Source organism: Lactuca saligna, chromosome 7 (genome assembly GCF_052625555.1).
Source record: "Lactuca saligna cultivar CGN05327 chromosome 7, ASM5262555v1, whole genome shotgun sequence".
NCBI lineage: Eukaryota > Viridiplantae > Streptophyta > Magnoliopsida > Asterales > Asteraceae > Lactuca > Lactuca saligna.
In genome coordinates, this window is record NC_136423.1 from 180204500 (window position 1) to 180225909 (window position 21410).

General features: G+C 36.0%; 1 protein-coding gene across 1 annotated transcript; it reads left to right on the forward strand.

The window, feature by feature from the left end:
• Positions 1–3465: 3465 nt before the first annotated feature.
• LOC145007504 (uncharacterized) lies at positions 3466–3951 on the forward strand. Its single transcript, XM_078966431.1, has one exon. It carries the CDS (start codon positions 3466–3468, stop codon positions 3949–3951), a length of 486 nt encoding a protein of 161 aa, XP_078822557.1.
• The last annotated feature ends 17459 nt before the right edge of the window (positions 3952–21410 follow it).

Below are 21410 nucleotides of genomic sequence, written 5' to 3' on the forward strand. Positions count from 1 at the left end.
CTCCGAAAAATTCTTGTCTCTACGAACTCCAAACCTCACAATCCTCTCCCTCAGAGTTCTAGTACTAGGCCTTGATCAGTTGTTGATCCTCTGCTTCCTCCTCAGCAGCTTCTTAATCAGGTATGGTTGCTGTCTCCGATTACGAATTTTGGTTAATTATACACAATCAAAACTTATTTTTATTTTAATTTACAAACATTATGTGTTTCCACGTATCAATTGTTTCGATCTTTTTCATCTCCTGTGGTCACCCATCATCCATAGCAATCTTCTCCTGTCCATGTATGCAAGATGCGGTCAACTCGAGTATGCTCATAGGATGAAATGCCTCAAACCCAATCACCACATTTTATGGAATATGTGTCTCAGGTGAAATTCCAAACCAATTTCTATTTTCCATTGTGACTCAAGATTGCGTTTTCCATTGTGATTCAACGTTGCTCGTTCTATTCACTATTCAAATCCAACTAAATAACTTGGATCAAGAATCAAAAGGTCAAGTTGACTGTTGTTTATAGGTCGTGGTTCATAGTCTTGTTTCCTTTGTTTTCTAGATGTTTAGGTGTTTCGTATGTTATTCTGTTTAGGTGTTTCATACAAACCCAAGAATGGTTATAATCCATACAATTCTTTTCAAGGATTATTGGTAAACTTTTCAAATGCAATATTGATACTGCAATTGGTCTTGAAGGTATATGTCAATTACTTCATACTTATATATTTCATCTACATTTTAAACCATACCAAAGGTGTTTACAATGTTATGTTTTTTTCTTTGAAGATATGCTTCTTGAACTTCAGGAGGAAGAACAAAATTCGAATTGCAACTTTTCCTATCCTGAAGTTGATTTGATGATAAATAAAGCTTTGAGGGAGACCAAGAAAGAAAGCTTATGAAATTGTTCATGTTGGTTATTTAGATGTGATGTATTAATGATCAAAAGAGTTTTTATCTGTAGTCATAAATTCATGTTATAATGTTCTATTTAACATATTTTTAATATTTTTTTTATTGATATAGCTATATTTACTAATGTTATATTCTTAGGATTATTGTTATATTTAATAATTTTTTTAATAATTAATTGTCCCCAATTAATCCCCGCCTAACCGATTAATCAATTGACTCAAGTCCACCGCCGAGCCTACATCAATCGTTTTCTGCAACCTTGATATATATATATATATATATATATATATATATATATATATATATATATATATATATATATATATATATATATATATATATATCATTTTATTGATTTTTTAATAAGTCGTTTATTTAATAGTTGGTTGAAGATATATCTATATCTATATATATATATATATATATATATATATATATATATATATATATATATATATATATATATATATATATATATATATATATATATATATATAATTTTGATGGGTCCTATAAATATGTCGACGGAAATCTGTTCTTCATTGTAGTTATTTTTTAAGTTGTTGGATTGATGATTTGTTACTTAGATATCAAGGAAAAACTATACTATTGTAGATGCTTTTAGTATAACAAGTGACAAATAATAGAACCAAAAATATGTAACCCAAAACTTAAAGAATCAAAGGCTAAACCCCAAAAGAATATTGATCACATCAAAAGCAACAATATGGAAAAAAAGTCTGAAAAAAAAAACAAACAATGTTTGAAAGAAGAATGCATAGATAACAATACAAAGAACAAACACAAAGAAAAACAAAAGGCCACATCAACATGCAATAACTTGTGAACCGAATACAATTGATTAAATTTTAAAAAGACAAGGCTAAATAACACAATAAGTCTATACATAGTGAATATTGAAAACCACAATGCCGAGCTACAAGGACAAAGTATGCATAGTACCACCCTATTGGGGCACACCCCTACACATATATTAAACAATAATACAATTAAAATCCGGCATTGTACTCTACACTATACAAACATAACCCTACACCCACAACTAACAACACCTAATAAATATCCATGCACATATAAATAGTTATAAACTTATATCTCAAAAATAGACATAATTATAAAATCATAGCTCACAAATGGTGGTGTATTTTTCTCTTTATTAAGTTTTTTATATAGATAAAACGGCAATATATATATATATATATATATATATATATATATATATATATATATATATATATAGTTATAAACTCATATCTAAAAAGTAGACATAATTATAAAATCATAGCTCGCAGATGGTGGTGTAATTTTCTTTTTATTAAGATTTTTATATAGATAAAATGATATATATATATATATATATATATATATATATATATATATATATATATATATATATATATATATATATATATATATATATATATATATTCAAATGTTTTTCACATATATTGTATGCTAAAATACACCAATAGGAATTTAGAATTAATTATATGTATATTAAATGCTATCCATATTTATAACTCATTTTTATGGAAACTAATTAAATTCGTCATTAATATAAAAAATAATAATTTTTTAGAATAAATTCATATTTAAAAGAATGAGAGTGTATTATAGTAGAATACACTCTCATTCTTCATATTACACACAACTTTATTGTATTTTAAGTGATTGAGTCTTGAAACAAAGTACGAACTCATATATAAAACCTATATACAAATTCATTCTGAAAGAATGTTATTGCTAGCATTAACGACGGATTTAATTAGTTTCCATAAAAAGAATTATAATTATGGATATCATTTAATATACATATAATTATGTAAATCAGTTAATATCTATAATTATTTAATTAAATAATTATTTAATTATTAAATTTTTATTGGTGAATTGTAGCACACAATAAATGTAAAAAACAAAATAACCTAACCCTATATATATATATATATATATATATATATATATATATATATATATATATATATATATATATATATATATATATATATATATATATATATATATATATATATATACTATGTACCAGTGCCAAATGATGGGTGCGAAAAAAGCAATACGATTTATATTGAAATTTATTTTCAAAGAAAACATGTGTTATGACATGCAAAGAAAACAAAAGTTGGTATGCAGCGTCCTTACATTTTGTTAAATTTAGGACTTAAATACAATGAAGTGTTTAAAGCCGTAAACTTAAATTATAACGATCATGTGATATAGTGACAATATGTGCTTATATGTTAGCATATTATTATATATATTTTATAATTGGTTACGTAGACATACGTAGCGTTGCTTATTGTCGGCCCACATAATGTATTTTGTATGTATACTGACTGTCTAATGAAAGAGTTTGGCATGGGAAAACTCACAAGCTTACATGGTATCAGAGCAAAAAACTAAAGCTCCTATTTTTTCTCATTATCCCTGGTCACCCTAGCCGCTCATACAATTTTCTTCTCCTTCTCGTTCTTCTTTCTTCTTCATGCTTGCTTTTGCTTCCTCTTTAAGCAATCATGACTGGCACCTGTTCCTCATTTGTTGCAGACAAACCCACCACTACAATCAACATAAAAAATGCAGTTCCTCTTGTTGTCGATCTTGATCGTATGAATTACGATATCTGGCGTGAATTGTTCGAAACACACTCCATTGGCTACGGTGTTTCTGATCACCTTCAACCTTCAACAGAAAAGTCTCCTGCTCCCTCCGATGAATGGATACGTTTGGATTCCATTGTGAAATCATGGATTTACAACACTTTTTCTCATTCTCTTTTGCACATGATTCTCAAAAAGAAAAACACTGCATCCGGAGTTTGGAACGATCTTGAGAAGTTGCTCCGAGATAACAAAGGCTCCAAATCGATTCAGCTAGATAACAAAATCCGTAATATCACTATCGGTGACTCCTCTATCACTGACTACTGCACCCACATCAAATCACTTGTGGATTTGCTCGAAAATCTAGACAATCCGGTTGATATGGGCATATTTAGTTAAAAAATTCATGCATTATCTTAATACTTTATGTTGTATTTGTCTCATTTAATGAACAAAATGTGCTTAATTAGTTTAGAATTTCTTTTTTCAGCAATAATGACATGCTCGGGTGGAAATGGAAGCGGAACTAGCAATTGGAAACTTGGATCTTGGATTTTGAAGAAAGAAGGATGTTGCTGGACAGCTTGACCTCTCGTCAGTGTTTTCACCATATCTCATGAACCGTAACTCCGATTGACAAGATTCAAAATGTTCTGAAAACTAGACACAATTTCGAACGACTTTCGAGTTTCAAGAAAATGCTGATTCCAAACGGAATCGACGAGTAGGCCATAAACTCGACGAGTCACTTCGAACATTCGCGATTCTGGACGCGCTGACTTGCCGTACACGGGTTTTAAGTGACAGACTCGCCGAGTAGGTCACTGGACTCACCGAGTAGCCCCTGTTTTGTGAAAATCTATATAAAGGGACTTTCAGATCGATACTAGAGGATATAGATGAACCCTTGGAGGCCAATTGTCGACTAAAGGTGTTGCTGGAGCATGGGAAGCTAAGGAATCAACCCTACATTCAATTTTAAAGAGAATCAAGTCAAAATCAAGTTTACTCTTACCTAATCTCTTGTTTGAACTATGTTTTTACCAATTGATTTCGTTTTTGAGCTTGTTTCTGTTGTAATCTGTTACACCCCCAAACCAAGGATGGCGGAAACGTCTGGGGGTGGAGGACTTCATGTAGAGTATCACAAGAATGAGTATAATAGTGCTCAAAGTAATTACAACCAACACAAATATAATTGAAAACGTTACATCAAAGCACATGTTTACATGATTCACATCAATTACATTATGATACAAAATGAACTGTTTGACGATTTATCGTCCCATCCTTAAAACGTTGTTGATTTCCTGTTTTCACTGAATTTCTGAGAATACAAGTAGTTTTGAAAAGTGTCAACACAAAGGTTGGTGAGTTCATAAGAGATTTCGTTAGAAAAATAAATCGTTTTCCTTGTAAAAGCGTTACAATATGTATCCAGAAAATCCGATATTTTCTTTAAAATCTGTGTAATGTAGTCTTATGATCGAAGACCAAAATGTATAAGTAATCTTTCTTATTAATAGAAAATGTTATGAACTTAAATGGACATGGACGCGTTTGAATTAAATGAAATTTCTGTATGTTCTCATGTTTGTTAATACTTTATATATATGTAGTCCTAAATCCGAGGACTGAGAAAGAACAAGTATTGACTATACTTAACGGTATAAATGTGGTGTCAAATGATGTGTAGTCGTAACTACCAAAACCAAAAGTGTACAGTAATATCTGTACTCATTGAGATAAAAAGTGATTTTTAAATCGACATAAAACTCATTTAGGTTTTATAAATAGAATCCCGTAAACTTATGGATTGTTATATCCCTATGTGAGTCGCTATAATCATACTATGACTATGTGAACCTGCCACGACGTTCTCAGGCGTCGCGAAAACTGAAATGACATTTGTCACCCGTAGACCTACAGGTCCCACTGTAGCTAGCAGCAAGGTGTGGGGTGTCAAACCCAATATAGATCTATATACAAGTATCACGTTCTCCCTCAAGGAGATTCTGATTATAACTACCAGGAATTATATCCCGCACCCGGACGTACGGGGAGAGAGAGAGAGAGTCTCATAGTATAGGTTAACAAGTTTACGTGAAATGTGTGTGAATATAAATCTTTTCTGTATGAATGTACCCTTTCGGTACGAGTGTGTTGAGTGATGTATCATAAACTATACCTATTATAGTTTATCTAAAATGTATGTAATATGTATGAACTCTTTTATGGAAATGTATTAGTGTTATGAATTTATTAAACTATACTTTTTATAGTTTATTATACTTGTTCTAAAATAAATGCATAATATTTATTACGAATGACTTAGTTTCAGTTCATGATGATAAACTAACAAAGAAACATATTCAATAATTAGAACTTATGATTATACACTTTGCTCAACATAATACAAAGTGTTATTATATTTATATGCTGTTGGCTAACTTTAGTTTTTCTGCACTGTTTTGGAAAAATCATAGAAAAATCCTACGAAGTCAAAAACTAGATCCGTAAATGCTGAGAGTTCAAAAAATGTGTCTAGTTTACTCATAATTTTTATCACGATTTTTAATGACCTCCAACTTGGGTGAAAAAGTCCAAAATCACAGACTGGTCCGGATTGTTGTTTGAAAGGATAGACAGTTTTGTAAAAATCACCATAAATTGTAGAAAAATCGTATGGAGATGTGCAAGTAGTCATTTTAAAGCTAAAAACTTGAACTATTTTCACCTTGTACAGTTTTGAAAACAAAAATGTTTAAGATGCCCAAAACAGTCGGTGAATGGAGTTGAACTTTTCTGATGAAGGCTGTTAGAAAATTTTAGTTATGTTCTTAGTGTTTTAACTTGTATTCCCCCCTGAAAACTTGAGAAAACATGAAAATGTAGGGGTATGAACTCACCTTGAGTGATTTCAGTAGATAAGTGTTGAAGAAGAGAAGTGTTCAACCCAAGAACACTTGAAGAATCACTTGAAGGTTCGAAGCTCTAACACAAATATAATGGAGTTTGTGTAAGATATCCATGATTTGAGTGGAAATAAGTGAGATAATCATAAAGAGAATGGATTATGCTTACCAAATGTGGAGGAAAAACTCAAGATCAGCCCTTGAATCTCGAATTTCTAGAGAGAGAAATTGAGAGAGGAAAGAGTTTGATCTTCTTGTGAAATGAGAGCAAATAAGAGAAGTGAGGAGAGATGATGAATATTCAGCTCTCAAAAACGTGGGAAAGAGTGATACTTGAGTGGAAAGGACATTGATGTGACCTAGGTAAGGTGGGGAGGTGTGGCTGGTCATAGAGTGGGTGTGGGAGTGGTTGCTTGTGTCATAAGGTAAAGCAAAGTTAACACTCCACCTCTTTGTACTTTACCCACTTGCTTTTATTATTTAAATAAAGATTTTTATGAAAATATGATTAAATTGTGAATATTTAGGGTTTATTATGTTAAAATATGATTTTGGGTGAAAATCCCGCGTTAAAATAATTAAAAACGGGTCTTAAACGCAAAACTACGCAAAAACCGGGAGAAAATGAGTTCCCAGCGAGACCTCTCGGTCCTAGGCCGAGACTTGGTCCATGCTGAGGATTGTAGCCGGAAACAAACAGAGGGAAACGAAGGGGCGAGGAAGCGAGAGGAGGCGAGGAAGCGAGAGGCGAAGGCGAAGACGAAGGCGAGAGTTCGGTCCGGATATAAGAGGCGAATTTCAGACCCGAAATGAACCGAATGAACAGTAGTGAACAGTGTCTTCGGGTTCGGTTCTTCCTTTTAAGCGAGGTTCGGTTCCTCCTGGCTCGGGTTCGGTTCCTTGCTCTCGGGTTCGGTTCCCTGCTCTCGGGTTCGGCCCTCTTGCTTTCAGTCCCTAAGAGGACCTTCGGGTCCTAAGAAGCTTCTCTCTCTTCTCGAGAGGTTTCGGTTCATAATGTCCATTTTTCTCGTTTTTACCCCGTTTTAAGCCGTTTTTGACCCGGTTAAGGGTCGGAATGACCCGAATGATTCTAAAAGGTTACGGGAAACTTTGGAGGGAGATTTGGGAGAGATTTCATGTACTTGGAGAGATTTGGGAGAGATTTGACATTCTTGGAGAGATTTCTCATACAGAGAGATATTTGAGAGAGATTTCACATACTTGGAGAGATTTGACATTCTTGGAGAGATTTCTCATACAGAGAGATATTTGAGAGAGATTTCACATACTTGGAGAGATTTGGGAGGGATTTCACATATTTAGAGAGATTTGGGAGAGATTTCACATACTTAGAGAGATTTGGGAGAGATTTCACATACTTAGAGAGATTTCTCATACAAAGAGAGTTTTGGGAGAGGTTTCACATACCTAGAGAGATTTCAAATAGAGAGAGATAGAGTGAAAACGATTGAGAGAGGTTTCGAGTGTGGCATTTGTGAGTGTCCGGCTTCGCAATGCAAGGTCCATAAACACCGTTAAGCCTTGTTTAAGGATCTTACACACTCCCGATGAGTATGCAACATTGTTTTATCGGTTTGGCTAGCCACGTACCACAATTTTTGGTTAAGGAGATCTAGATGTTCGCACTTTTGATTTATGAACTCTCATTAGAATAGAGAGTTGTGTAGAAATTTCATAAAGTAAATTCTAGTACCCAAGGGTAGTTTGAGTCAAATGGTTTGACTTGTTGACTTTAGTTGACTTTGACTTGACTGAAATTTGACAGTTGTCACATCATCCCCCCGTTAGAGGGAATTTCGTCCTGAAATTTGAATTTAGACAAGGAGTAGGCATGAACAATCGAGCCCATAAGTGAGGATACTTCCTAATCGACTGACTATCGCGCTCCTATGTGACTCTAGGTCCTTGGTTAGTATTCCAGCGAACTTTCACTAATGGGAAGTGGTGTTGTTTCGTCCGCTTGACCTCTCGGTCCATGGTCACTATGGTTCTTCCACGAAGGTGAGGCTCTTGTGGAACTCGATCTCGTTAAGGGGAATTGCAAGAGTCTCGTTGGATAGATACTTCCGTAAGTTCGGGACGTGTCGTGTAGAATGTATTTTACCAAGCTCGTGGGAGTAGATTGAAGTAGCGAGTTATAGGGCAGATTCTGACAGAATCTCGAAAGGCATAATTATCTGGGGTATTGGCTTTCCATGTTTTCCGAAGCGTACTAAGTTTTCCCATAGTGAGTGTTTCCAGAGGGATTTGGTCTGTTATACTGGAGTTTTAAAGGTTTCTCCCTCTTGCTTCTCTTCCCGTCACGGGTTGCTCCCTTTAGGGTCAAAGTTGGGAGGGGGTCCGTATTTTACGAGGAGTTCCAAAGGAACTAAGATGGTAGGTCAGCGAGACCCAGTATTTTGGCTTATTCCTGCTAACTTCTTCAGTGCTAACTGTTTCTCAACGATTTTGATCAATTGAAAGGATCCTTATGAATTTCCACCTTGATAATGATGTGTCTTGAGAATTGGACTCCTCAATTCCAAAACTCGTATCTAGAGAACTTCAAGTAATACTTCTCTGATCATATTGCTTCTGTGGTTTGTTGTAGCTGCTCTCCTTGGTTTCCTTCTTACTACAAGGGTAGATAAGCAAGTCATTTGAAATGACGATGATGAACTGATCCTAGCAAGAATGGCATATCCTATTTATTACGTTCATGAATCCTACGAGTGGGTTTGATCCTATCCGAGGGTATCACTACGAACTTTCAGCGTCCGCATTGAAATTGGAGGATTGTTCTCAGACATCCTTCTTCAATACTCATGAATGGTGATATTCAGAACTCAGGTTCAATTCCTGAAGGGGTACCTCGTTCCTTGCGGTTTGTCGGCCTATTCATCTATGCGAGGCAGATAGTAAAGGTTTCTATTGGAGATGTTGTCGGGGCCTCTGAAATCGATGGAATTATGAGCAATTTGTCTTTCTAATTTGAAGAGTAAGACCGGAGCTTTTCAGGGTGAGAAGCTTGGTTCTTCAATTTCATTGTTGAGTAGTTTGACAGGTTTGCCCTGACAGCTCTTGTAGCTCGGTAGGAAGTATGTGGGTTTGGTTTACGCGACTGGGACTTTTTGAATGGGAGGACATTTACTCGTCCTTCTGGGCAACCTTAGCCCGAAGCTCATGGCAGGATTCGTACCATATCTGTCCCAAGCTTCTATGCCTGAATCTTGTCTGATACATGCGTGACATTCCCGAAGGTCTCCTGTAAATACATGTGATAAGGCTTCGGGAAGTATAACACTCCTCTGGTGCATATTTTGGAGTTCCACAGCGAGAGATGACCCAAAGGTCCGTGCTGGATGTTTATGAGAGACGATAGTTTCGATATTCAAGGGTTAGGCGAAAGGCCCTTTTTGTAGTCGTTTAATCGGGAAGACGAGGGCAATATCAATCAAAATTGGATAACGACAACACTATCTTTTTAGATAACATGAGATAAGTTGTATTCGAAGGAAGAGATCACTAGAGTGATAGAGTGTCCTATATTTCTTTCCTGTGTGTTCCGTTTTGTTTGATGTTATGATTATTGTAGATGATTCATACCACAGTGTCTAGCACTGGTAGTGGATGTGTTTTTGATAGCCAGTAATGATACTTGATATCATGATTCCTGACAGGTCTCCTTACGATCGAGCGGTATATGATCGTCGTATGTAAATTGACATCGTGAAATTGTCGAGTGGGTGACCCCACTCAACCCCTAATACTAGACATGGAATCGGAGTTAGGATGGAATTATCTGTTTCAAGACTTTAGTATTTTGATTTTAAATTAACCCCGATGCATGGACAAGGTCATCACAACTTACAGGTGATGCTCCTAAGGTCACATATGAATGTCTTTGGTTTGATTTGTAGGAGAGAGAACGTTTTAGCTACTTTTTAGAAGGAATGTTACTTTAGTAAGCGTACCAAATTCATTACAAACATATAGTACTTATATGTTTTGTCGTTGGGAACATTACAAAAGTCCTAACATGGTTTCCTTGCTGCTCCTGTTGGTGTGTTCATCACATTCTTCCTGTTCCTTCGTCATTCTTCTCAGTTGGACATTCTGTCTTGATGTGTCCCGTTTCACCGCATAGGTAGCATACTGGGCCTACCTTGGTGCAGTTGATTGAAGGGAAGTGCTGGGTCGGGATCTTACAGAAACGGACGGTATGCCATTTCCTGTTGCAGTTTTTACAGTGCATCTCCCGGCAAGCCCCATGGTGATGAAAGCCACATTTCTTGCACTTTGGGAGTGATCCCTCATATGGTCTGGCAGGCATTTGGGTGGTAGACCCCGTGGCTAGTGTCGAGGCATGTGTCATGACTGCTGTTGTAATGGTAGGGGCGGCCCTAGGTTGTTGTCTTTTAGTGTATCCTTGAGATTGGTGGCGCTCTTTCATGTTCCAAAACTTTCTCTTCTTGTTCGTAGGTTTTTGGCCTGAGGTATTTTTGTTGGTAGGTACCCATTGGTGTCCCTGATTGTTACCACAATTTGTATTGTTAGTTCCGCTTCCACCCCTGCTGACGTTGTTAGTATTGAAATGCACCATGACGGCTGCCACGGCTGCCGTGACTGCAGCTTGAAAAGTAGCAGCGTCTATCTGAAGTGTTGGCGCCTTGCTAGTTGGTTTATTGCCTCTTGGTGAAGACATAGCTGTTTCATGACGAAAAATGACTTCGTTAGTGGGAATGATTGTCTTAAGTGCATCCTTACAATTTATATTTACGCATATAAATTTTTGCACATTACTATACTATTCTTAGTGTTTCTGCTAACGCTCTCGAGATGGAGTTATGGCAGTAGCTAGGAGTAGGTTTCATACGGACGTTAAGCTTTACTCCTCTTAGAATCATGTTTGTACGAACACACTTGGCTGAGGAATTTTGATGGGATCCGGTGCATTAGTACTGGAACGTTCACACTCCATAGGTCCATGAAGGAGAAACTTCTCAACATATGTTTAAAGGTGAGACGATAATGAGTTTTTTTTAGAATGGCTATATGTCGCGAGTTTTCTAACTAAGTTTATCTCATATCAATTTGTATCAAAGTTCGGTTGTTTAGGGTGTTCTGAAAACAATTTATAACGAAGTTGTTTGTATAATAAACTCATGTATTTTAGTAGCTCTGTATCCAAGTGAAACCTTATACTTCACCCAAGCTAGGTCCTTATCACGACCTATTGATGTATGCTTAGTTATATAATTAAGGCTAGATAGACATTCGAGTCTGATAGGTACATCCTAAGCCCATCTTGTTAATATGACTCTAGAATTCATGGTTTCAGTGAAAATTTCTACCTCGATGCAGGTCTACTTCACATTTGTGCATGGGCGGGTTTTGATAGTAGATATATTTCTCGATTAGTATGACCACTTAATTTGTAGTGTCGTGATTTTACTTACAATAGAGTAGCACCAACGCATACTTATAAAGCTAATTTACCAGGTCTTGTGAGCGGTATAAACTCTACTTACGATGATCCATACCTTGTGGTGCCTGAGGCAAGGTCCATGTAGTTTTGTAGCTTTGCCAATCAACGCTTGGCTACAATCATCCTTTCTTTGAATGCTGTGTGTCCTACCCTTTTACTCTCTTTCCTCTTCACGAGTGGCGATAAGGTCCTAAAAAGAGAGTTGGTATCGGGAATAGTAGTATAATTCTGAGTCACTAGTACATGAGATGGTGGGGTTTATAGTAGCGCGCAGTTTTCTGAACTCAGATTGTAGTCTTCCTGTTTTAATCCCCGATGATCGCAATCCGCCGGGTCTTTGCCGGGAGGGATCTGTCCGTCAGTCCCCCGTGGTTGAGGTCATAGCACCCTCGTTGGTCTCCTCATGGTGGTTGTTGTCATTGTTGTCGACATTCAACCCTCGATCAAGATTGCCCAACGGGTCACAGGTTCGTTATAGTCGAAACGGTTCGCGGAACCCTTGCTATGCATGGAGGATCGATTACCTCCGGTCCCGCTTATGATTCTACTCATAACCATTCACCATTCCTCGAGTTCGGATTAGGAAAGTAAGGGTCGTCCGGTAAGTAGGATTTTGCTATGCCGTATATGCGAGAATAGGAGTGGAGGAGATAAGTACTATGCGTCTAACTCTATTATCAATTACTTATAGGAGGTGATCCTTATTAGTTACTTCTATAATGACATAGTGCATACTAATTACATATAACAAGATACGATAGACCTATTATTAAGGATCTATTTAGTTTTCATATAAGTTATGATATTACAAAATACTCCTATAGTATTTTAAACTCATGTTCTGTTCTAATGTTCTCATTGTGGTAGTGTTGGTAAGTTTTTAGACTTGTTGCCATATCACAACTATTCTTGGGCATGTGCTAATCACTCCTCGGACCAGCATAGTTGATCAGGCTATGCCACTCCCAAGACTGACCATACATCCCCGAGCTTACCTGTGATACCCAACAATCATTACTTTTGTTTTGTTCTAGAATGATGCTGACCTTAGTATGTACGTATGCATATATACTTTTAAAAAGAAACAATTTATTTCTAAAAGTATAGTTGTTTTAAAAGCTTTAAATCAGAGACTTAGTCCCAATGCATTTATAGTTTGTATATCTTATGTGGTTTGATATACTGAGTTCACTATAAACAATGCTCTGATACCAATCTGTCACACCCCCAAACCAAGGATGGCGGAAACATCCGGGGGTGGAGGACTTCATGTAGAGTATCACAACAATGAGTATAATAGTGCTCAAAGTAATTACAACCAACACAAATATAATTGAAAACATTACATCAAAGCACATGTTTACATGATTCACATCAATTACATTATGATACAAAATGAACTGTTTGACGATTTATCGTCCCATCCTTAAAACGTTGTTGATTTCCTGTTTTCACTGAATTCCTGAGAATACAAGTAGTTTTGAAAAGTGTCAACACAAAGGTTGGTGAGTTCATAAGAGATTTCGTTAGAAAAGTAAATCGTTTTCCTTGTAAAAGCGTTACAATATGTATCCAGAAAATCCGATATTTTCTTTAAAATCTGTGTAATGTAGTCTATGACCGAAGACCAAAATGTATAAGTAATCTTTCTTATTAATAGAAAATGTTATGAACTTAAATGGACATGGACGCGTTTGAATTAAATGAAATTTCTGTATGTTCTCATGTTTGTTAATACTTTATATATATATATATATATATATATATATATATATATATATATATATATATATATATATATATATATATATATATATATATATATATATATATGTAGTCCTAAATCTGAGGACCGAGAAAGAACAAGTATTGAGTATACTTAACGGTATAAATGTGGTTTCAGATGATGTGTAGTCGTAACTACCAAAACCAAAAGTGTACAGTAATATCTGTACTCATTGAGATAAAAAGTGATTTTTAAATCGACATAAAACTCATTTAGGTTTTATAAATAGAATCCCGTAAACTTATGGATTGTTATATCCCTATGTGAGTCGCTATAATCATACTATGACTATGTGAACCTGCCACGACGTTCTCAGGCGTCGCGAAAACTGAAATGACATTTGTCACCCGTAGACCTGCAGGTCTCACTGTAGCTACCAGCAAGGTGTGGGGTGTCAAACCCAATATAGATCTATATACAAGTATCACGTTCTCCCTCAAGGAGATTCTGATTATAACTACCAGGAATTATATCCCGCACTCAGACGTACGGGGAGAGAGAGAGAGAGAGAGTCTCACAATATATGTTAACAAGTTTACGTGAAATGTGTGTGAATATAAATCTTTTCTGTATGAATGTACCCTTTCGGTACGAGTGTGTTGAGTGATGTATCATAAACTATACCTATTATAGTTTATCTAAAATGTATGTAATATGTATGAACTCTTTTATGGAAATGTATTAGTGTTATGAATTTATTAAACTATACTTTTTATAGTTTATTATACTTATTCTAAAATGAATGCATAATATTTATTACGAATGACTTAGTTTCAATTCATGATGATAAACTAACAAAGAAACATATTCAATAATTAGAACTTATGATTATACACTTTGCTCAACATAATACAAAGTGTTATGATATTTATATGCTGTTGGCTAACTTTAGCTTTTCTGCACTGTTTTGGAAAAATCATAGAAAAATCCTACGAAGTCAAAAACTAGATCCGTAAATTCTGAGAGTTAAAAAAATGTGTCTAGTTTACTCATAATTTTTATCACTATTTTTAATGACCTTCAACTTGGGTGAAAAAGTCCAAAATCACAGACTGGTCTGGATTGTTGTTTGAAATGATAGGCAGTTTTGTAAAAATCACCATAAATTGTAGAAAAATCGTATGGAGATGTGCAAGTAGTCATTTTAAAGCTAAAAACTTGAACTATTTTCACCTTGTACAGTTTTGAAAACAAAAATGTTTAAGATTCCCGAAACAGTCGGTGAATGGAGTTGAACTTTTCTGATGAAGGCTGTTAGAAAATTTTAGTTATGTTCTTAGTGTTTTAACTTGTATTCCCCCCTGAAAACTTGAGAAAACATGAAAATGTAGGGGTATGAACTCACCTTGAGTGATTTCAGTAGATAAGTGTTGAAGAAGAGAAGTGTTCAACCCAAGAACACTTGAAGAATCACTTGAAGGTTCGAAGCTCTAACACAAATATAATGGAGTTTGTGTAAGATATCCATGATTTGAGTGGAAATAAGTGAGATAATCATAAAGAGAATGGATTATGCTTACCAAATGTGGAGGAAAAACTCAAGATCAGCCCTTGAATCTTGAATTTCTAGAGAGAGAAAGTGAGAGAGATTTGACATTCTTGGAGAGATTTCTCATACAGAGAGATATTTGAGAGAGATTTCACATACTTGGAGAGATTTGGGAGAGATTTCACATATTTAGAGAGATTTGGGAGAGATTTCACATACTTAGAGAGATTTGGGAGAGATTTCACATACTTAGAGATATTTCTCATACAAAGAGAGTTTTAGGAGAGGTTTCACATACCTAGAGAGATTTCAAATAGAGAGAGATAGAGTGAAAATGATTGAGAGAGGTTTCGAGTGTGGCATTTATGAGTGTCCGGCTTCGCAATGCAAGGTCCGTAAATATTGTTAAGCCTTGTTTAAGGATCTTACACACTCCCGATGAGTATGCAACATTGTTTTATCGGTTTGGCTAGCCACGTACCACAGTTTTTGGTTAAGGAGATCTAGATGTTCGCACTTTTGATTTATGAACTCTCATTAGAATAGAGAGTTGTGTAGAAATTTCATAATGTAAATTCTAGTACCCAAGGGCAATTTGAGTCAAACGGTTTGACTTTAGTTGACTGTGACTTGACCGAAATTTGACAGTTGTCACATAATCATGAGCTAAAATTCATAACTTCTGTTTAGGTAGATGAATTTGTGAACATGGATTGATTAGTTGATTAGGATTAGTTTTAATTGGTGATTATGTTTTATTAAACTTGTTAAAGAACCTTATGTGTTAACAATAACTATTCTTCTGTTAATAAATCAGTAATTAAGTTGTATGAACATCTCTTAGTTATTAATTTCATGTGATTTATTGTGACCACATAGTTGTATGTCTAGGAATAGCGAATGTGAAACTAGAATTAACTAGAAGATAGGTAAGTTAATGTGTGAGCTTGTTTGATCAACATCAGCAATAGGTTAATTGAAGGGCCAATTTAATTAACCATTACAAGTCTTATTTAACCCGAATCAATAACTAGGAAATCCGTTAATTTAGACAACTGGCCACTGTTAGAGTTAATTTGTTTCCTAAGGATTAGTAATAGCGAACGTGAAACTAATCATCTTAGTCGGCAGCCAATGAAGAATTAATCCGATACATTGAAATCATCCATGGGAACAAATGAGTCGAACCTAAACAGAAGTCCTCTTTATTATTGAATTTAGTTGATTTTTATTTGCTTAGCTCTTAGTTTCTTAGTTTAAGTTTTAGTTAATTGTTTAAGTTTCTAGTAGTGCAAAACTAGAGAAACCACCTTTCTATTACTTGTTTTATTTAGATAATATTAGCATTTCCTTTAATTGTTTACCATTCCCTGTGTTCGATACCCTACTCCTGAACTAAACTGCTAATCGATAGCATTTCTTGTTGGTTTTACACACATCAAGTTTTTGGCGCCGTTGCCGGGGAATGGTTCTAAATAGTTAATTTTATTTGCTAATTCTTATCGTTTTTTATTCGTTGATTAATTTTTTTATATAGTTTAATTTTTATTTATTATGTATTTTCCAAATCTTGATGCTTTTTAATGCTTTTCTTGAGGAAGTAGTGCACGTAAATGAGCAAAAAGATGAGGACTATGACTCAGATGATGATTTGAAGAAATTTGATAGATGGTTAGATAACATCTTGTCTAACGATCAAGAACAATTTGAGTCGCAAGAGCTAAAGTTACATGATGAAGAATTTAATACAGAAAGAGATTTGGAGGAGCTGGAAACGTTGCTAGCAGAGAGTTCGGATAAAGAACAAAACCAAGCTGAATTGCAGGAACCAACTCGTGGTTTGACCATTACCACGACATGGTCCCATGATCTTCCAGTTTGTGTTTCGAAGCATGGAGTGACGATTCCAACTTTGGAGAAAGTTCTAAATCACGATCCATTTATGATTAGTATCCAACCGGTTCCAACCCTTGTCAATATTCTTGGGTTTTATGAATTCAAGATCGTTTCGCCAATTTCTGAAGCAAAGAGTCGAATTTTACAAATTGGTCCACCAAAGAAAATATTCAATGCAACGAATGGATTGGCATTGAGTTTATTGAAAGTTTATTAAGTTGGGAGTCCAGCTAAAGACTCGCACAAAAAGAAGCGCTTGCGGGAGGCAACCTGTCATTAGAGTTTGCTTTTCCTTTTCTTTTTAAACTTCTAGTTTATTAGGGTAATTTAGTGTGACATCCCCAAAATCACGGCCAGAAAAGACCGATTTTGTTTATGCTTTTTAAAAATCAGAGTTCTTTAAATAAAAATGTTGCGGAATTTGCTCCCAGAAAAACATGATAAATACGTTATTAAAACATTTTCGGAGAAACGTATTTTATTCATTTCAAAACGTTTGGGATGTCATCGTTAATACAGAAACATAAGCATAAACAGAACTTACATTTATTTACACTAGTGATCTACATCTCTTTAAATCTCTCTGTGTAAAGTGACTTCATATCAACACCTGTGATATAAATAAACTGAGTGGGTCAGGTTGGGAAACCTGGTGAGTACATAGGGTTTTCAACCCACAATAATATAATTATTATTTTCAAACAATCGAAAAATCAACCCAATTACCCGTCCCCATTATCTGTTTTATTCTTAAGGATCTACCCTAAGAATCAACTATTCCTCGTTCATACATTCCTAAGGATCATCCTAAGGAATCGGCACGAAGTCCATCGTCACCGGGGTTTAGGCACTAAGTCTGCATAGTCGCCAGAATTTATACAATAGGCACTAAGTCTGCATAGTCGCCAGGGTTTTGGCACCAAGTCTGCATGATCGCCAGGGTCTAGGTATCAAGTCTGCATGATCACCAAGGTTTAGAGTACACCGGGTGAACACATCGTTCACAACACCTACAGGTTGCGAGCCTGCTAATGTTCCACTGGACTATCTAGGATAGTCCGTGGTTGTCATCCATACTCTGCTGAATGACGGGGACATCGTTTGGGAAAAAGGCTTCTCACATCGTACACCTCTCACCCACACCTTATAGTCTATATCACCTCTCAACTCATCATCCAACTCATATTTCATCTATTATATCTACCCATGTTTTACCCCAACATTTTTGTAGATATAAAATACATATATAGTTTAAATCATTTAAAACATGTATAAAATCTTTCACCCAGCATAGACAGCAAGTATTCAGACAATATGCACACACCGCACGTAATTTGTATTAAAATACTTCATATCTATGTGTAAGATGAAAGGGAACTATGCACTCACCTGATAGGTGGTGACTCAACACTCGGACAACGCTTCGATACTCTCAACACAATTTCCTTCGATAAAACAACGGGTTTTTCGCAAAACCGGGCTTCGCTGGAGCAGTGTTTCCCAAGCCGAAAGGCTCTTTTCTCGGAGCCGTCGGGTGCTCCGGGGATTCCGCCTCATGCTAGGGAGTTACCCTAGGCTTTAGGGGGTTAGGGACGCTTAGAGAGAGAGTTTAGAGAGAGAAAGAAGGTTTGGGAGGTGTGAGAATGAATGGAACCCGACACCTCTATTTATAGTGGAAAAACCTGATGGACTCGCCGAGTCTGAGTCATGACTCGCCGAGTTGGTGCATGTGGCACCCTTCTGGTGGTGCTACGTGTCCAATTCTGGTGGTGCCACGTGTCCAATTCTGGTGGTGCCACGTCACCCCCTATGGCGTATCAACCTTCAAACTTAGAAAAATCATAACTTTCGCATACGAGCTCCGTTTTCGACGTTCTTTATATCCACGCGTAGGTAAAATCAAGATCTACAACTTTCGTTTAGACTCCGTTGGCTAATTCTCGACCGATCTCAAATTTAACAGTAGGAGGCGTTTAGACTGTCAAATGACCGCGAAGAATTCATAACTCCTTCATACGGACTCCGTTTTTGTCTATATTTTTACCATTGAGTTCCTATTAATGAGATATTCAACTCTCATTTAGGTCGTGTAAGCGAAAAACCGGTCGAACTAAAATTCAAGTTTCGGGCTGTACACTGCTAAGCCGAATCTTAGAAAAATCATAACTTCCTCATACGAAGTCAGATTTGGGCGTTCTTTTTATGGACGCTCTTAGTTTAACATATTCTACGAATTTCATTTAGATCACTAAGGCTAAAAAGTCCTCCATTGTAAATTCACTATTTACGCTTCCCGGTGCCGTGCCGGTTCCGTCGCGAAACTTCGACGGGCCATAACTTCTTCGTTATAACTCGGATTTCGGCGTTCTTTATATGTACGGAAACCTTGTGACATATTCTACAACTTGGTTAAGATTATTTATTCTAAATAATCTTTTGTCGAAAAGTCATTTTCGACCCCTATTGCCTCTAAATTGACTAGCCCGGATCTGCGGGCGTTACAATTATCTCCCCCTTAGGATGATTACGTCCCGGAATCATCAACGAAACAGGGCTCACATGATGACTCCATTTGTTATCTATTCATCCTAAGTCATAACTTCGACGTTTCTTCGAACGAGTATCTAACTCTTAAACTCCTTGACTACAGGCGGTGCTCGATCTTGCATACGCTCTCTATCTCACGTTAGACTCCAAATTATGACCTTCAAGTCACAATCTCGATCCTAACTGGATATGAACTTAAGATAAGTTCTTTTATTAATACAATGGATCGATGTGTCATATTCTAATGACCTCTCGTCGTATGTTGCAATGCTCAGACTCAGGTCTCTTAGAGTCAAATTCCAGAACAGTCTATACCTTCCTTCATGTTCTAGTCACATCTAAAAAGGTACAGTTTTTAGCAACCGTCTAGATACTTTTACTGATCGCTTTGATTAATTCTTCCGGCTTAAGTCGGTGCTACATCAAACTTGGTTCTCTGAACCACGTAACATACTTATCGTAGTCGGACTCAATTCGATATGACCACTCGGGTCGGAATATCAACAATCTTCTTGGTCATTACCGAAACAATGGTAACAACATACTTGAATAAAACGAAATCAATTACTAGCTTCTTGGTAACCTTGTGAGTTTCCCTGATCCAAGCGTGAGTCCTGTGCTTCCGGTAGTATATGCATCTACTAACTTTCACACCTACTCATACTCATCCCAAGTATTGTCTCACAATTTCCCAAGTTATTATCACAAAACAATTTTTAACACATAAAAATGTGTCCAAACAATCACAAAATTTTCCCTAGACTCTACTAGGACTTCTTCTATGCGTATCTTCAATCATCAATTCTGCTTCAGCTCGGTGGAAATACCATACGATGGGTCAACTTCATGAATTACGCCAATCATTCCATCATCCTGCCAATTGAAGGTGTAATTCGGACGTACTGTACTCCTCTAAACGTACTGCATGACATATTCTAAAGGCAAGATACCACTCGTATGATATCTTCCGATAGGTGTCATTCACTATCGTAAGCCTTTTCATTGTCTCCACTTACTCAATTCTCTATGAGTCCTTATCATGACATTCTATTCTCCAAAGCAAGCGTTTGGTGTATCGAAATGAGAATATAGATAGAGGAAGAATTAGACACGTATTCCTCCTTATTACTCCAAAAAGTTACATGCCAGTTCTAATATCGTAATTAAACGTTTAGAAACCTGAGCACATAAAATTTCCAGATCCGGTCGGCAATAGACCATAGATCCGATCATATAATGCATATCATAAATCATTTAGCACATAAAAGCATGTTAGGAATTTTCCCTAAATAAGCTAGTGCTTGTGTCTATTCAGGCGTATTACCTAAATTTTATTAGACACACTCCTCACAATCATTGTTTAGCATTCTAAGTTTAAGTCTAGAAATAAATCCATATTCCTAGTTCGTTTAAACTAATGCTCTGATACCCACTGTGACATCCCCAAAATCACGGCCAGAAAAGACCGATTTTGTTTATGCTTTTTAAAAATTAGAGTTCTTTAAATAAAAATGTTGCAGAATTTGATCCCAGAAAAACATGATAAATACGTTATTAAAACATTTTCGGAGAAACGTATTTTATTCATTTCAAAACGTTTGGGATGTCATCGTTAATACAGAAACATAAGCATAAACAGAACTTACATTTATTTACACTAGTGATCTACATCTCTTTAAATCTCTCAGTGTAAAGTGACTTCGTATCAACACCTGTGATATAAATAAACAGAGTGTG